Source organism: Natrix helvetica (assembly GCF_964273705.1).
Source record: "Natrix helvetica genome assembly, chromosome: 16".
Taxonomy (NCBI): Eukaryota; Metazoa; Chordata; class Lepidosauria; order Squamata; family Natricidae; genus Natrix; species Natrix helvetica.
Genome location: NC_138563.1, coordinates 2,505,949 through 2,521,317, shown reverse-complemented (window position 1 = coordinate 2,521,317; position 15,369 = coordinate 2,505,949). Strand labels below are relative to the sequence as shown.

Sequence of the window (15,369 nt, the reverse complement as noted above, 5' to 3'; positions counted from 1 at the left end):
AGGAAGGAGAAGGAAGGAAGGAAGGAGAAGGAAGGAAGAAAAGGAGAAGGAAGGAAGGAGAAGGAAGGAAGGAAGGAGAAGGAAGGAAGAAAAGGAGAAGGAAGAAAAGGAGAAGGAAGGAAGGAGAAGGAAGGAAGAAAAGGAGAAGGAAGGAAGGAGTAGGATGGAAGGAGAAGGAAGGAAGGAGAAGGAAGGAAGGAAGGAGAAGGAAGGAAGGAAAGGAGAAGGAAGGAAGGAGTAGAATGGAAGGAGAAGGAAGGAAGGAGAAGGAAGGAAGGAAAGGGGAAGGAAGGAAGGAGTAGGATGGAAGGAGAAGGAAGGAAGGAGAAGGAAGGAAGAAAAGGAGAAGGAAGGAAGGAGTAGGATGGAAGGAGAAGGAAGGAAGGAGAAGGAAGGAAGGAAAGGAGAAGGAAGGAAGGAAAGGAGAAGGAAGGAAGGAGTAGGGTGGAAGGAGAAGGAAGGAAGGAGAAGGAAGGAAGGAGTAGGATGGAAGGAGAAGGAAGGAAGGAAAGGAGAAGGAAGGAAGGAGTAGGATGGAAGGAGAAGGAAGGAAGGAGAAGGAAGGAAGAAAAGGAGAAGGAAGGAAGGAGAAGGAAGGAAGGAAGGAGAAGGAAGGAAGAAAAGGAGAAGGAAGGAAGGAGTAGGATGGAAGGAGAAGGAAGGAAGGAGAAGGAAGGAAGAAAAGGAGAAGGAAGGAAGGAGTAGGATGGAAGGAGAAGGAAGGAAGGAAAGGAGAAGGAAGGAAGGAAAGGAGAAGGAAGGAAGGAGTAGGGTGGAAGGAGAAGGAAGGAAGGAGAAGGAAGGAAGGAAAGGAGAAGGAAGGAAGGAAAGGAGAAGGAAGGAAGGAGTAGGGTGGAAGGAGAAGGAAGGAAGGAGAAGGAAGGAAGGAAAGGAGAAGGAAGGAAGGAGTAGGATGGAAGGAGAAGGAAGGAAGGAGAAGGAAGGAAGGAAAGGAGAAGGAAGGAAGGAGTAGGATGGAAGGAGAAGTAAGGAAGGAGAAGGAAGGAAGGAAAGGAGAAGGAAGGAAGGAGTAGGATGGGAGGAGAAGGAAGGAAGGAGAAGGAAGGAAGAAAAGGAGAAGGAAGGAAGGAGAAGGAAGGAAGGAAGGAGAAGGAAGGAAGAAAAGGAGAAGGAAGGAAGGAGTAGGATGGAAGGAGAAGGAAGGAAGGAGAAGGAAGGAAGAAAAGGAGAAGGAAGGAAGGAGTAGGATGGAAGGAGAAGGAAGGAAGGAGAAGGAAGGAAGGAAAGGAGAAGGAAGGAAGGAAAGGAGAAGGAAGGAAGGAGTAGGGTGGAAGGAGAAGGAAGGAAAGGAGAAGGAAGGAAGGAAAGGAGAAGGAAGGAAGGAAAGGAGAAGGAAGGAAGGAGTAGGGTGGAAGGAGAAGGAAGGAAGGAGAAGGAAGGAAGGAAAGGAGAAGGAAGGAAGGAGTAGGATGGAAGGAGAAGGAAGGAAGGAGAAGGAAGGAAGGAAAGGAGAAGGAAGGAAGGAGTAGGATGGAAGGAGAAGGAAGGAAGGAGAAGGAAGGAAGGAAAGGAGAGAAGTATGTAAGGTAAACATGAGACACGCAGAGAGAGATGGAGATGGATGAGTGGATAATGGAGGGATGGAGGGAAGGGAGGGAGGTACAGGGAAAGGAAGGAAGAACAGGAGAAGGAAGGAAGGAAGGGAGATGGCAGGAAGGGAAGAGGTGGGAATTGGAGAAGAAGGTAGGAGTGAAGGGAGGGAGGGAGGAGATGGAGGGAAGGTTTGAGAATTGGAGATAAAGGAAGGAAGGATGGATGGATAGAAGGATAGATGGAGGGAAGGGATGGGAATTGGAGAGGAAGGGAGGGAGGGAGGGAGATGGGGGGAAGGTTTGGAACTGGAGATAAAGGAAGGAAGGAGAGATGGAGGGAAGGGATGGGAATTGGAGAGGGAGAAAGAAGGAAGGAAGGAGAAATGGAGGGAAGGGATGAGAATTGGAGAGGGAGAAAGGAAGGAGGGAAGGATAGATGGAGGGAAGGGATGGGAATTGAAGAGGGAGAAAGGAAGGAAGGAAGGATAGAGGAGGGAAGGGATGGGAATTGAAGAGGGAGGAAGGAAGGAAGGAAGGAAGGAGAGATGGAGGGAAGGGATGGGAATTGGAGAGGGAGGGAGGGAGGGAGATGGGGGGAAGGTTTGGGAACTGGAGATAAAGGAAGGAAGGAGAGATGGAGGGAAGGATGGGAATGGAGAGGGAGGGAGGAAGGAAGGAAGGAAGGAAGAAGAGAATGGAGGGAAGGGATGGGAATTGGAGAGGGAGGGAGGAGCGTAGGAGTGAAGGAAGGAGTAAGAGAAAGGATGTTAAGGTGGGAAATAACCTCTGTGTGTGTCCCCCCCCTTTCGCTTGGCAGATGCAGACTGTCATGTATGACCTCATCACGGAGCTGAACGACCGCAGTGAGGACCTGGAGAAGCAGCTGGGGGGCTTGGAGACCAAGCTGGAGCAACTGGCCACCAACTTCAGCGCTCTGCCCCTGCTCATCACGGACACCTTGCGCCAACAGCAGCAGCAGCTCCTGGCCGTCCTGAGGGAGAGCCGCGGGGTGGCCGGGGGCCGCGGGGTGGGGGCCCCCCAGACGTCCCTCTCCGACAGCCCCCTGGGGGTCAGCTCCACCTCCTTCCCCACCCCGTACACCAGCTCCAGCAGCTGCTGAAGGGGGGAGAAGAAGACGCCAAGGCCAAAGCCACCAAGGACGAGAGGCAGAGAAGAGGAGGCCCAAGGGACGGCCACGGGGCCATGCTTCTGTCCTGGGAGAGAGACTCGAACCCAGGACCCCGGAAGCCCTGGGGCTCGCATGGTAGGCTCTCGGCTCCGGGCCCCTGAACGGGCTTTGGGGTGGGGCTTGGAGGGGCAGGGTCTTTTCCAGCGGGGCCCCCGCCCCTTGGCTGCTGCTGCCTGCCTGCCTGCCTGCCTGCCTGCTTGGTGGAGGCTCTGATTCCACCTTCAATCTCAGGTCTTCAAAGTGAAAACAAAGCCAATCGAAGGGCAGCACTGAGATGGAGACGGACAGACCGGGGGACCAATCCACTGTGTGGATGCCACGCCTCAGGGGGCGGGGTTGTGCAACTTCCTTCCTTCCTTCCTTCCTTCCTTCCTTCCTTCCTTCCTTCCTTCCTTCCTTCCTTCCTTCCTCATCTCTTTCTTTCCTTTTCACCCACTCCTCCTTTTATGAACGCTTCCCTTTCTTTCTTTCTTCCTTCTTTCCTTCCTTCCTCACCTCTTTCTTTCCTTTTCACCCACTCCTCCTTTTATCAACGCTTCCCTTCCTTCCTTCTTTCCTTCCTCCCCTTCTTTTCCCTGCCTTCCTTTCCTTTCCTTTCACTCTTTCCTTCCTCTCCTTCCAATTCCCTTCCTTTTGCATTCCTCCCTTCCTTCCCTCCCTCTCTTTCTTTTCCTTCCTCCCATCCTTCCTCCCTTCCCCTCCAATTCCCTCCCTTTTCTATTCCTTCCTTCCTTCCTTCCTTCTCTCTATCCTTCCATTCTTTCTCCTTTCCCCTTCCTCTTGCCGGACAATGTCACCATGAAGAAGCTGGGGGGGGGAGGGGGAACCAAACGAGAGGCACCTTCCTTCCTTTTGCTCATCGCTGTTCTGAATTTTCCATCTCACCTGGGGGGGGGTGGGGGTGGAAGGTTACCTGTTCGCCTCCTTCCCCCTGAGTCGTAACATACACCTGGGATGGCCTCCTTCTTTGGGCCACGTTTCAAAACAGAAACGAAGGAGCCACGCCCGTCTACCTGTGTGTGGAGGGGGGGCAAACCTTCCCCCCAATTTCCAGCATCGTGGAAGGGACTCTTTTGGGTGGGGTGGGGGGCCTTGTCAACAGATTTGGCCCCCGCAGGGTTGCAAAGAGACAGGAAGTCAGGCATGTACCTCCCTGGAGAAATATTGCGGCAAAGAATTTTGCAATAGCTTTGGCTCCCTTGGGCTGGGGGGAGCGCACCGAAAAATGGGCTGTTTTGAACCCCCCTCCTCATACCCCCTCCCCAGCCTAACCTAGTTCTCCACTTCTCCCATCTCTGGGGGAGGGGGGGTTTCCACCAAAAGTCTTAAATCCGACCGGATTTCCAAGCACCAGATCCCACTGCCAAGATAAACAGTAAACAGAGTTGGAAGGGACCTTTGGAGGTCATCTAGTCCAACCCTAGAGGCCTGGGCTAGGGATTTGAACCACCGAACTCCCAACCTTTCTGATCGGCAAGCTGGAAATGGATAGCGTTTTGTTAAAATGCTGCTTTGTCCCACTATCCCCCCCACCCCTTGAATTTCTGGGCTTAGGGGCAGGAGCCAGGCAGCTTGGCTGGGGATGATGGTGCAAACATGGTACGTAAAATCCCTCGGGACCACCACCCCCCAAAAAATCACATTTAGGTGAAAACTCTGCCTGCCTGCAGGAGAAAATACCTCCTGTTAGCTTTTGGTGATATTGAAACCATATTTTTATTTTTAATGTTGCCTTTGCTATGTTTGTGTTGTATTTGTGCTGATGAATAAATAAAGGGAGACTAGTATAGATCTATTTCAAGCTATTTAGCTCTCATCAGCTAGCCATACCCTTACTGGGATTCAAATCCCAGTAAGGGTATGGCTAGCTGATGAGAGCTAAATAGCTTGAAATAGATCTATACTAGTCTCCCTTTATTTATTTATCAGCACAAATACAACACACACACACACACATATATTGCAAAAGGGGAGAGTCTTAACTCCTTCCAGCCTCTGTTCTTTTTCGAAACCAGCTGATTTCCCCCCTTGCTTTAAAAATAAAAAGCCGACCCCATCGAATGCCAGTTTTCCTTCCTCCTCCTCCTCCTCCTCCTCCTCCTCCTTTGTTTTGAAATATTATTATGATGATTTTAAATGAAAAAGCCGGAGAGAAAAGGAATCTATGGAAGCTGGCAGAAATCCCAAGCCTTTCCAAAAGTGGGAGAGGAGGAGGAAGAGGAGGAGGTGGTGGTGCATTTGAGCCCACCCCCCTCCTGCAAAAGGAACACTGGTTTTCCCAGATAATTTTTTAAGAAAAGCCAAAGAGGTGACATTTAATGCCTTTTTGAACTGGCACAGCTACCCGGCGCGGTAATTGCCCCGGCCTGCTATTAATTACCATGCAATCCTGCTGGGCCGAGGTAATTGTCATTCCCCCCCCCCCAAAAAAAGCCAGCAAGACGCTTGGAGTTTAAAAAAAAAGAAAGGAAAACCTCCAGGAGCCTTTTAATTTTTCCCCTCTTTTTTTGTGCATTTTAAAAAACAAAACCCATTTCTCTTTCTTCTTTATTTTATTTTATTTTGGGGGGCTCCTGTCTTCCTTTTCCAACAGCTGGGTTCCCAGCATCACAAAGGAAGGGGGGGGGGAAGCAGAACAGAGGCTGCCAATTTTCTGGTTTATAGTAGGAGGCTGGTTGCAGGCAATTGGAGTTGCTTAGGAACCAGAGGGAGGGGTTTCTAAGGTGGGGGGGGGAAGACACACGCCTTTTCAACCCCCTTTTAGCCCCCTTATTCCTTCAGCCCGATTTGCTACGCCGAAGACACGGGGGGGGGGGCTCTCCCCTTCCTTCTCCCATTTCCCGGCGTGGCATCATCCTTCAAACCTCGATTTTGAGGAAGGGGTGCAGCCCAAAGGAGACTCCCCTTCCCCCAGCAAAAGCCCAAGCTTGGTTTCCCCAGCTGGATTCTGGGACAGTCCTCGGACTTATGACCGCAACAGAAACGTCTGCCGGGAAAGGGAGACATCAGGGAAGCGAGCTTTGCCCCGTTTTGACGCAAACTTTCTCGTCGCCGTCGGTTTGAGGAGGGGGCGTGCGGCCGTCGGGAAGAGAGTCGCACGGCCGTTAAGCGAATCTGAAGGGTCGAGAATCTGAAATGTATTTTATTTTATATTCCAAATTTTTTAAGCGTCCATCTCTCTCAAAAGAGGGGCTCCGGGTGGTGTTCCCGTTCGTGGACGTAAATTGAGGACTCCTTGTAGTTAACCCTTCCCCAAAATGTAGACTCAGTAGTGGGACACAAAAAGGGGGACCACGTTGTGCCTTAAATGGCAACGCAACTCACAATTGTTTCAGGACCTTGGAGAGCGATGGTGTCTCCCTTCTTTGTCCAATATTATGTTGGCTGCTGAACGGAGTTTTTGAACGTGGCCCCTTTAAGAGGAGTGGACTTCAACTCCCAGAATCCCCCAGCCAGCCCTGGGGAATTCTGGGAGTTGAAGTCCAGCCCTCTTTCTTAAAGGAGCCCAGGTTGAGACTGGCGAATCTGTCCTCCGCACCTGGTCCTCCATTTACAACGGTTTATTTAGTGACGCCCTGAAAAAAACGGGACGTCGGACCGTTCCTCAGAGTTACGACCGTTGCAGCATCCCCGCGGTCACCTGATCAAAACTTGGACATGCGGCCACTGGCTCGTCCTTATGACCCTTGTTGCGTTACGCGATCCTTGTTTTGCTTCCTTCTGACCAGCTATATCAACCGCACCGATTCGCTTAGCAACGGTGATAGGAAAGGGGGCAAAACGGGGCAAAAACTCCCCTAATGAATGCCTTGCTTAGCCAGCTGAATCTGGGGCTCCGTTGCGGTCGTAAAGTCGAGGACTACCTGTTTGAAAAACAACTGGGGGGAAAAAACAAACCCCAAAGTAACCAAACCAATGAAAAATGAGCAGGGAGAAAGAACAAGCTTTCATATTGCAAACTACCCCATATTCTCCCCCCCCAAGGGGGTCCCCACAATCCATACTACCCCAAGGCCCGAGGGAAGCGGGTTCGAAGGTTACCGCTTCAACGAATGTGCTTTTTTGTGTGTGTCTTCCTCGCTTTACACCCAAAAGACAGGATTGAATGTTGAGGTCGACGGTGCTCAGTTAGTCATTGCCACTTCCTCTCTCTTGATAGACCCCGCCCCTTGGCAATCTGGGCCTCTCGGATTCTCGTGCCAAAACGTGGCTGCGTTTGCTGGGACAAACCATGGTTTGTTGACTGCAACCAGCTTTTGGTCACTGTGGCAAAGAAATGTTTGCTTGAATGAAACCCACTTGAGTTGCGGTGGCGAGTCAGGGTTTGTTGAAGGAACCCCGCTTAGATCGCTCTGCCAAAACTTGGCTTGTGGAAGGAAACCAGTTTCAGTTCGCGGAGCCAAAACGTGGCTTGTTGAACGAAACCAGCTTAGCTCGCTCTGCCAAATCGTGGCTTGTTGAATGAAGCCAGCTCATTGGCTCACGACACTTAAATCATGGTTTGTTGGACAAAACCAGCTCGGATCGCTGGGCCAAGCTTTGTCGGATGAAAACACCTCCCCATGGCTAGGTTTACCGAGCTGGAAAGTGATGGAAAGCCAAAGACCAGCTAACTGGCTTGTGCATGGCTGTTTTTGGCTGTTTTGGGGGGCATTTTGGCTCAAAAAATGGCCTGAAAATGAGGCATTTGGGGGGCATTTTCACGCCATTTTTCAGACCATTTTCAGGCCATTTTTGGGGCCATTTTCCAGCACTCCAGAGCTTGCAAAGAACAGTCAGCTGACCGCAGGTTTAGCCAATTCAACTCTCGGCTTGTGAATGTTTTAACTTCCCCTCCTCGCTCGACCGTCTAACCCCTCGTCCCGGAAATCTGCTTTTCTCCCAAAAAAAATGCGAGAAAACACCTTTATTTTTATCCAGTTGGAAGCCTCTGCCAGCTGTTGCCCTGGAAGGCCTTTTGACTCGACCCGCGACCAAAAAAAAAAACCCTTCTTTTTCTAACAATATCTCTTCAGCAGGAATCCAGAGGAGGAAAAACACCCAACTTTTCCTTCCTGGGGCCAAGAAATCCGGTGCAAAATTTGCGGCACCGAACTACGGATCTCATACCTTCAGTCTGGGGCAGGCCCCTATCTTCCACCATGCGGACATCCAAACAGCACATCTGGAGGGTTTTTTTGGGGGGGGAGACAGGGAAATAGAGAGGTAGTTAAGTCTGAGGAGGAGGAAGTGGGTGATGACGGAGACCCCAAAAACGGACCATCGCTTCATCGCTTCGCTGAGCGATGAAAATAACCACGGGGAACTTCGGAAGGCCAGGAAAGAGGAGATCCTCCCTAGCTTTTTGAGGAAGTTCTCCAGATGTTCCTGCTGACCGGGAAACATCTGTCACCAAATATGTAATTCTACAATGCCTTACTGTTTGTTTGGGGGTGCGTGTGTGCGTGTGTGCGTAAGGAGGAAAAGCTTTGATGGGGTTTGGGTAGGAGTGTACCACTTGAAGAGAAAGGGGGAGGGTGTCTCCTCCCCACGAGACCCTCTCGGTGGTCCACCCGCCCCTCTCGACCTGCTATAGTCTTAGCCGAGCTGTTCTCGGTGTCTCGAAACAAACCTTGTTGAACAAGCCATCATCGGGAAGGAGCGGCGCATGACTGGATCGACCAGCCAGCGGTCAGAAAGGATGGAAGCCCCCTTTAAAAGAAAACCGGCAGCGTTGGGCCAAGGAAGACCCCCCCCTCCCAACACACCCCCAAGTCATCCCTCCTTGCTTTGAGACCCCGATTATTCGGGGGCGACGCTGCCAAACAACGAGACTGGATTATATTTCTTGGGGGCGGAAGGAAGGACGAGAAGACAAGCGGGACAAACCAAGGACATCTAGCCGGACTGTGGGTTTCCACCTCCACCACGACATTGGGAGTCACTGTGGTTCTTTGCTTCTTATTTGACTTTATTTTTCTAACGCCGTCCCTGCTGTGTCGACCTCCCGGTCCCACATTATTCCCGCCGGAGAGAGAGAGAGGCGGAACGAGATTCTTCTTCGAAGACTGAGCATTTCTGTTTTTCCTCTCTCTTTCTCTCTCTCTTTTTTTCCTTTCCCCTTCCCGTTTTCTATAAAAGAACAAAACCCAACCAAACAAAAAATGACTACGACTAAAGGAAAGCATAACCATAGTTTATTTTACCTATGAAATATATTGCTTTATTATAAAGGACGAAAGCTGTAAACGTTCGCATAACCTTTTTGGGGGGGGGGGGGGTTTAAGAAAAAAAAACCTCTGATAACGATGGTTTGAGAGAAGCGGAGGGAGCGAGATTTCTCCCTACTAACCCGCATGGTTGGTTCCGGAGTGCGGAGGCTTGGCGAGAGAGGAATAGGGGCTTTGTAGTCCGCCCGGCCGTTGCAAAAGTTGGGGAAATCACGAGAAGCTTGCTAAGGCCGTGGGGCGAAAAGCGGAGCGCAGAATTGTTCACCCTTCGAAGTTTTCACCCCTTCTTGGGGTTCTTGGCGCCGGTCCCCTGGCCTTGCACTCCCGCAGGCCTTCCCTCTGCTTGGAAAGCCTATGCTCCTAGTCCTCAGTGAGGGTTTTTGTTTTGTTTTTTTTAGCTCTACCACCTTAGCAAGGGTTGACTTGGCTCTTTTTCTGGTGTCCTGTTTTAAGGGGATGCTACAATGATAAAGCAGGAAAGATGCACCAGGGATTCAGGCATGCTGGCTGGGGGATTCTGGGAGTTGTATTGCAGGCAATCTTAAAAAAAAATATCCATCCTAGTCCTTTCCTTCCTGACGGTCTGTTTCCCCCTTCCTTCCCTCCTTTCCTCCCTGTTTTCCTTCCTGCCATCCCTTCCTCTTCTTCCCTCTCTCCCTTCTCTCCATCCTTCCTCCCGCCCTCCCTCCCATCAATCTATCTATCCATCCTAGTCCTTTCCTTACTGAACGTCTGTTTCCCCCTTCCTTCCCTCTCTGTTTTCCTTCCTTCCTCCCTCGTTTTCCTTCCTCCCATCCCTCCTTTACTTCCATCCTCCCTGCTTTCCTTCCTGCCATCCCTTCCTCTTCTTTCTTCCCTCCCTTCTCTCCATCTTTCCTCCCGTCCTCCCTCCCATCCATCTATCTATCTATCCATCCTAGTCCTTTCCTTCCTGACGGTCTGTTTCCCTCTTCCTTCCCTCCTTTCCTCCTTCCTTCCTTCCTCCCTCGTTTTCCTTCTTCCCATCCCTTCTTCATCCCTTCCTTCCATCCCTCCCTTTCTCCCTCCTTCCCTCCCTTTCTCCCTCCTTCCCTGTTTTCCTTCCTCCCTTCCCTCCCCACTCCAAACTGCCCCAGAGCCCCTTCAAAACCCAAGCATTGGAGGGAGAGAAAAGGGGAGGGCGCCTAAGCCCTTCCCTCCCTCCCTCCCTCCCTCCCTGCTTAGGAACAGGGCTGTTGGATTTCCGCCTCTGCCTTTTAAACTCAGCTTGGCCACGTTTGAAAGCATCTCTGGCTGTTTTCACTCTCACTTTCAATAAAAGCAGAAAGAGAAAAAGAGAGAGAGAAAGCCGCCCAGCCAGGCGCCCTCTTTGTCCCCAGTTGTTCGGAAGGCCCTGTTCTCTTGCCCAAGGTCCCTTTCCCCACCAGCTGGTTCAGGGCCCAACCTCTTCTTTTGACTAAAAATATAAAGAAATAAAGTTGCCCAATAGTTGGCACTGCCACGAATGCAAAGCCAGGAGAAAGAAAGAAAGAAAGAAAGAAAGAAAGAAAGAAAGAAAGAAAGAAAGAAAGAAAGAAAGAAAGAAAGAAAGAAAGAAAGAAAGAAAGAAAGAAAGAAGATAGATAGATAGATAGATAGATGATGAAAGAAAGAAAGAAAGAAAGAAAGAAAGAAAGAAAGAAGATGATAGATAGATAGATAGATAGATAGATAGATAGATAGATAGATAGATGAAAGAAAGAAAAAGAAAGAAAGAAAGAAAGAAAGAAGAAAGAAAGAAAAGGGAAAAAGCAATGGCTGGTTCTCCCCATCAGATAGACTGCCCCTAGCCTGGAAGCTCTTTCGCAGAAGGCTCCCCTTCTCTCGTAGGGGCAAGTCCTCGCATTACGGCGGTCCGTTTCGTGACCGACGTTACCACCGCCCTGAAAAAAACCCACGGACTTGGCTCGCGCCAGCCCAAACGTCAGCTGCCCAGCAACGGACTTGCATTTATGACGGTCGTGCCTTTGGTGGAGCCAAAGTCAGGGGGGAGGGGGGGAGCTGGATTCACTTAGGGACCTGTCGCTAACGTAATTAACCACAGCGGCAGGGCACTTCGGAAATGCGTCAAAGTCATACCGCGGGGCATCGCTTAGGGAGAAGCAGTCGTAAATTGAGGACTAGCTGGGTAATTCCACCACTGGGTTTTGAACACATCTGGAATATGGGCCAGGATGGTGGATGGTCTTCTCCCTTTCTTTTCCCTTTCTCTGGATATATTCAATGGCCAACTGACCGGTCACTAAACGCTCCTCTGCCTTTTGAAGAGCCGATTGGTGCAGAGGAGCCCGCCTCCTCCTTCCTAGCGAAGCAATAGGGCGGGCAAGCTGTCAATCAGGTCGTGGAAATGAGTTTTTTTTGCAGGAAAACAAGATGCCATTTGGGGCATCTTTGGGGGCACTACAAATCCCATCCGCCCCCTTCTCCCAGTCTGCGAGGCCGGGTGCCAGCACTGCCAGGAAGAAGACCCCCCCCCACTCCCCCATTCCCCACCCCCCCTTGCACCCCGGAACCAACCATGACTCCAAATTCAATGGCTTTAACCTGTTCACTGTAAAACCAACAACAACAACAAAAGTAGAAACCAACAAAATAAAAGTGCCTTGGATTTTAATCTCACAGAGGTGGGTCTCTAGATCTTGAAGTTTGCGGGGGTGTCAAGTTGCGTAGACCCCCCCCAGATGGGAAGAAATGCACAGGAGAAATATATATATATATATATACGGATGTGAATCTTCCTGTCTTCTTTTCTTCTCTCTCTCTCTCTCTCTCTCTCTCTTTTTTTTCCCCTCCCCTGTGTTTCCTTCCTTCATTTTTATTTTGAAAAAGCCCACAGGACTCAATTGATAGATGGATAGATCCCTTCGACTCCTTTTAAGACTTATCAAGAGGAGGAGGAGAGGGAGGGAGGAGGAAGAGGAGGAGGAAGAGGAAGAGGAGGAGGAAGAAGACAGGAGGCGGGGAAGGAGGAGGGAGGGAGGAGGGGGAGGGAGGGAGAAGGAGGGAGGGACAGAGGAGGAGGAAGGGGAGGAGGAAGAGGAGAAGGAGGAGGAAGAGGGAGGGAGGAGGAAGAGGACAGGAGGAGGGGAAGGAGGAGAGAGGTGAGGAGGAGGGGGGGAGGAGGAGAAAGGGAGGAGGAAGAGGAGAAGGAGGAGGAAGAGGGAGGAGGAGAGGAGGAGGGAGGGAGGAGGAGGAAGAGGAAAGGAGGAGGAGGAAGGGGAGGAGGAAGAGGAGAGGGGGAGGAGGAGAGGAGGAGGAAGAGGAGAGGAGGAGGGGGAGGCATTGGGTGGCTGGTTGTACTGAAATTTGACAACACTGAATAATGGAGTCGAAAGGGGCCTTGGAGGTCTTCTAGTCCAACCCTTGCTCAAGCAAGGGACCCTATACCATACTGGACAAATGGTGGCCCAGTCTCCAGTGATGGAGAAGGAAGGGAGGAGAAACGGAGGGAGGGAGGAAGGAAAGCAGAATAACAGAGTTGGAGTGGACCTTGGAGGTCATTTAGTCCAACCCTCAGCTCGAGTAGGACACCCTTTACCATTTCAGACAAAGGGCTGTCCAGTCTCTTGTTTAAAAAGTCTCCAGTGGCAAGCTGTTCCACTGACGAATTGTCCTCACAATCAGGAAGTTTCTCCTTAATTCCAGATTGTTTCTCTCCTCGGTGAGTTTCCACCCATTGCTTCTTGTCCTGTGTTCGGGTGCTTTGGAGAATAGCTCGACCCCCTCTTCTTTGGGGCAGCCACCCACCCCACCCCCCAAATATTGGAAGGCCGTTGGTGCTTCTCTTCGTTAATCTAGACATTCTTATTTCCTGAAACCCATTTCCTTTTTTAAAAAAAATGCTTTCTCTTCAGGACAATATTGAAATTTGAGCGGTCCCCGCCATCGCTTGGAAATCTTTGGGGAGGGCGGGGGGTTGGCCTGGAGATGTGTCACCTTCTCCTAAGGCAGCTAAGAATCAAAGCAGATGGTGGCTTAGTGTGTCCCCCGATCTCTTTCGGCTTTTTAGCTCTCTCTCCCCCCGTCTCTCAAAGTCTATGAATAAGGCAGATAACCTTTGGGAAAACCCGAGAAGATTAAACCTGTTTATTGGTGGCAGGAGAAGGCAGTGCCATGTTTTATTCATGAAATGAAGCAAGTGGCTATGCTAAGGAAGAGGGAGGGAGGGAGGGAGGGATAGATAGATGATAGATGATAGATAGATAGATAGATAGATAGATAGATAGATGATAGATAGATAGATAGATAGATAGATAGATAGATAGATAGATAGATAGATATGATAGATAGATGATAGATAGATAGATAGATAGATAGATAGATAGATAGATAGATAGATAGATAGATGATAGATAGATATGATAGATAGATAGATATGATAGATAGATAGATAGATAGATAGATAGATAGATAGATAGATAGATATGATAGATAGATGATAGATAGATAGATAGATAGATAGATAGATATGATAGATGATAGATAGATATGATAGATAGATATGATAGATAGATAGATAGATAGATAGATATGATAGATAGATATGATAGATATGATAGATAGATAGATAGATATTGATAGATAGATAGATGATAGATAGATAATAGATAGATGATAGATAGATAGATGATAGATAGATAATAGATAGATGATAGATAGATAGATGATAGATAGATAATAGATAGATGATAGATAGATAGATAGATAGATAGATAGATAGATAGATAGATAGATGATTGATAGATGAAAGGAAGGAAGGAAGGAAGGGAGAAAGGAGAAAGGGAGAAAGGAAGGAAAAACAAGAAAGGAAGGAAGGAAGAAAAAGAAGGAAAGAAAAGAAAGAAGACAGAATGAATGGCAGGGAGATCCAGTAGCCTGCCGTTATTCAGAACGAACCACAGATTTGGGAAGTTCCCTCATTTCATCGGAGCTGCCAGTGATCTGTAAAGCCACAAAGATCCACCTTGAATCAGGTGCCCCTCATAGCATCCATAATTCATTGGCCCAGGGCAGGATTTCCCTTGTTACTCGTGTCTTCTCTTCCCTTTCTTGACCAAGGCCTCTGGGACTCATTGCCCAATTATCTCAAGGACAGCCTTAAGAGCTGCTGGAATTTAATGGCCCAGCCTGATGGGCTCTTAGGGCCTGGGTCCAAGTAGCTGCAATCTAGCGCCTTAGGAATTTGGCTATTGACCCGCCTCAAAGGGTCCAAAGAAGTATTTCAGAGCAGGATTTCTGACTCCGAACGGCTGCCCTCCAGCAGGCATAAAGCAGAAGCAGGAAGGGGGAAAAAAGGCCCAGTAAAGAGGTTACTGTCAAGGCAAGATTTAATCATCATAGCGAGTTTGATAACGCCAGATTCAAGAAAGAAACCAAAAATAAAACGATTTTGCTCTTAAGCCTCTCGGTTTTGGGAAACTCGGCGGTCCGAACAAGAGATCCAGCCCTCCCTCGCTCCGGAGCATCGTCGATTCCCTCCAGGGCAGCAGTCAGCAACTGGCAGTCCGCGAGAAAATGTTGGCGGTCCGCAGAAAATTGATTTGCATTTTTGGTATTGCACTAAATCAGGAGTCCTCAAACTACGACCCCTGGGACGGATACTTGCCAGCCCCATCCTGGTTAAGGAGGATGAGAGGTGTAGTCCAAACTGCTCTATGAGTGCCAAATTCCTTTGAAAGCACCAGGTGAGTACAGAACAAGGCACAGTTGAGGGTTGACCAATACTGCCACCTGGTGGCCAAAAGAAGAAACATACAGCTATCTAACAGCTGGATGACCTTGAGAGATCTGGGGATCACACAGATGGGGAACATTTCCCACCCCCCACCCCCCACCCCGCCCAGACCCTGCCCCAATTCTGTGTGAAATTAGCTTGGCGCAACTGTCCCCCCCAAACCCCACTCAACTTGACAGTGGTTGTACCATCCATTGGGGGTGGGAGGGACCAGTTAACTATTTGTTTAGTGATTGTTTCAACTTACAACGGCACTGAAAAAAAGGGATTTTACAGCCAGGCCTCACACTTACGACCATCGCACAGCCTTGACACAGTGGATAGCACTGGCTAGAATGGATCCAAGTCAACGGGAACGGGAGTCTACCAGGATTAAGCCACGATTGTAGGCTTGCGAGATCCAAGAGTGGTTTAGCCTTTAGAGGGGCAGCAAGCCACAATCCGCCGTCGGATGTCAGTGCCAGATGGCAAATTACAAGGTTATTTACCGGAAAATGAGCCAACAGCCCCCCCCCCCCCCCCCCCGCCCCCATCTGTTTGATGCCAGGCGTTTTCATGCTTAATCGGATTAAGTTACTGTCAAGGTTTTTAGGAAGAAAAACGAGTGCAAATGGATTGGGAGGGGGCGAATTAAGGCCTTGGGGGGGTGTCATTCTCCCCCCCTCC

At 49.7% G+C, this 15,369-nt stretch overlaps 1 protein-coding gene across 2 annotated transcripts in view; it reads left to right on the top strand.

The window, feature by feature from the left end:
* KCNN3 (potassium calcium-activated channel subfamily N member 3) overlaps positions 1-3,146 on the top strand; it is a 34,359-nt gene extending 31,213 nt beyond the window's left edge. The window contains exons 8-9 of one of the 2 annotated variants that reach the window (XR_014176603.1): positions 2,371-2,817; positions 2,974-3,146. Coding sequence is in view for 1 of the 2 variants with exons in the window: in XM_081968398.1 (XP_081824524.1) it covers positions 2,371-2,673 (303 nt within the window). In the remaining variant the exon portion in view is untranslated. Of the gene's footprint in view, positions 1-2,370 lie in introns of both variants that reach the window. The other variant, XM_081968398.1, reaches the window with a different exon arrangement.
* Positions 3,147-15,369: the final 12,223 nt, after the last annotated feature.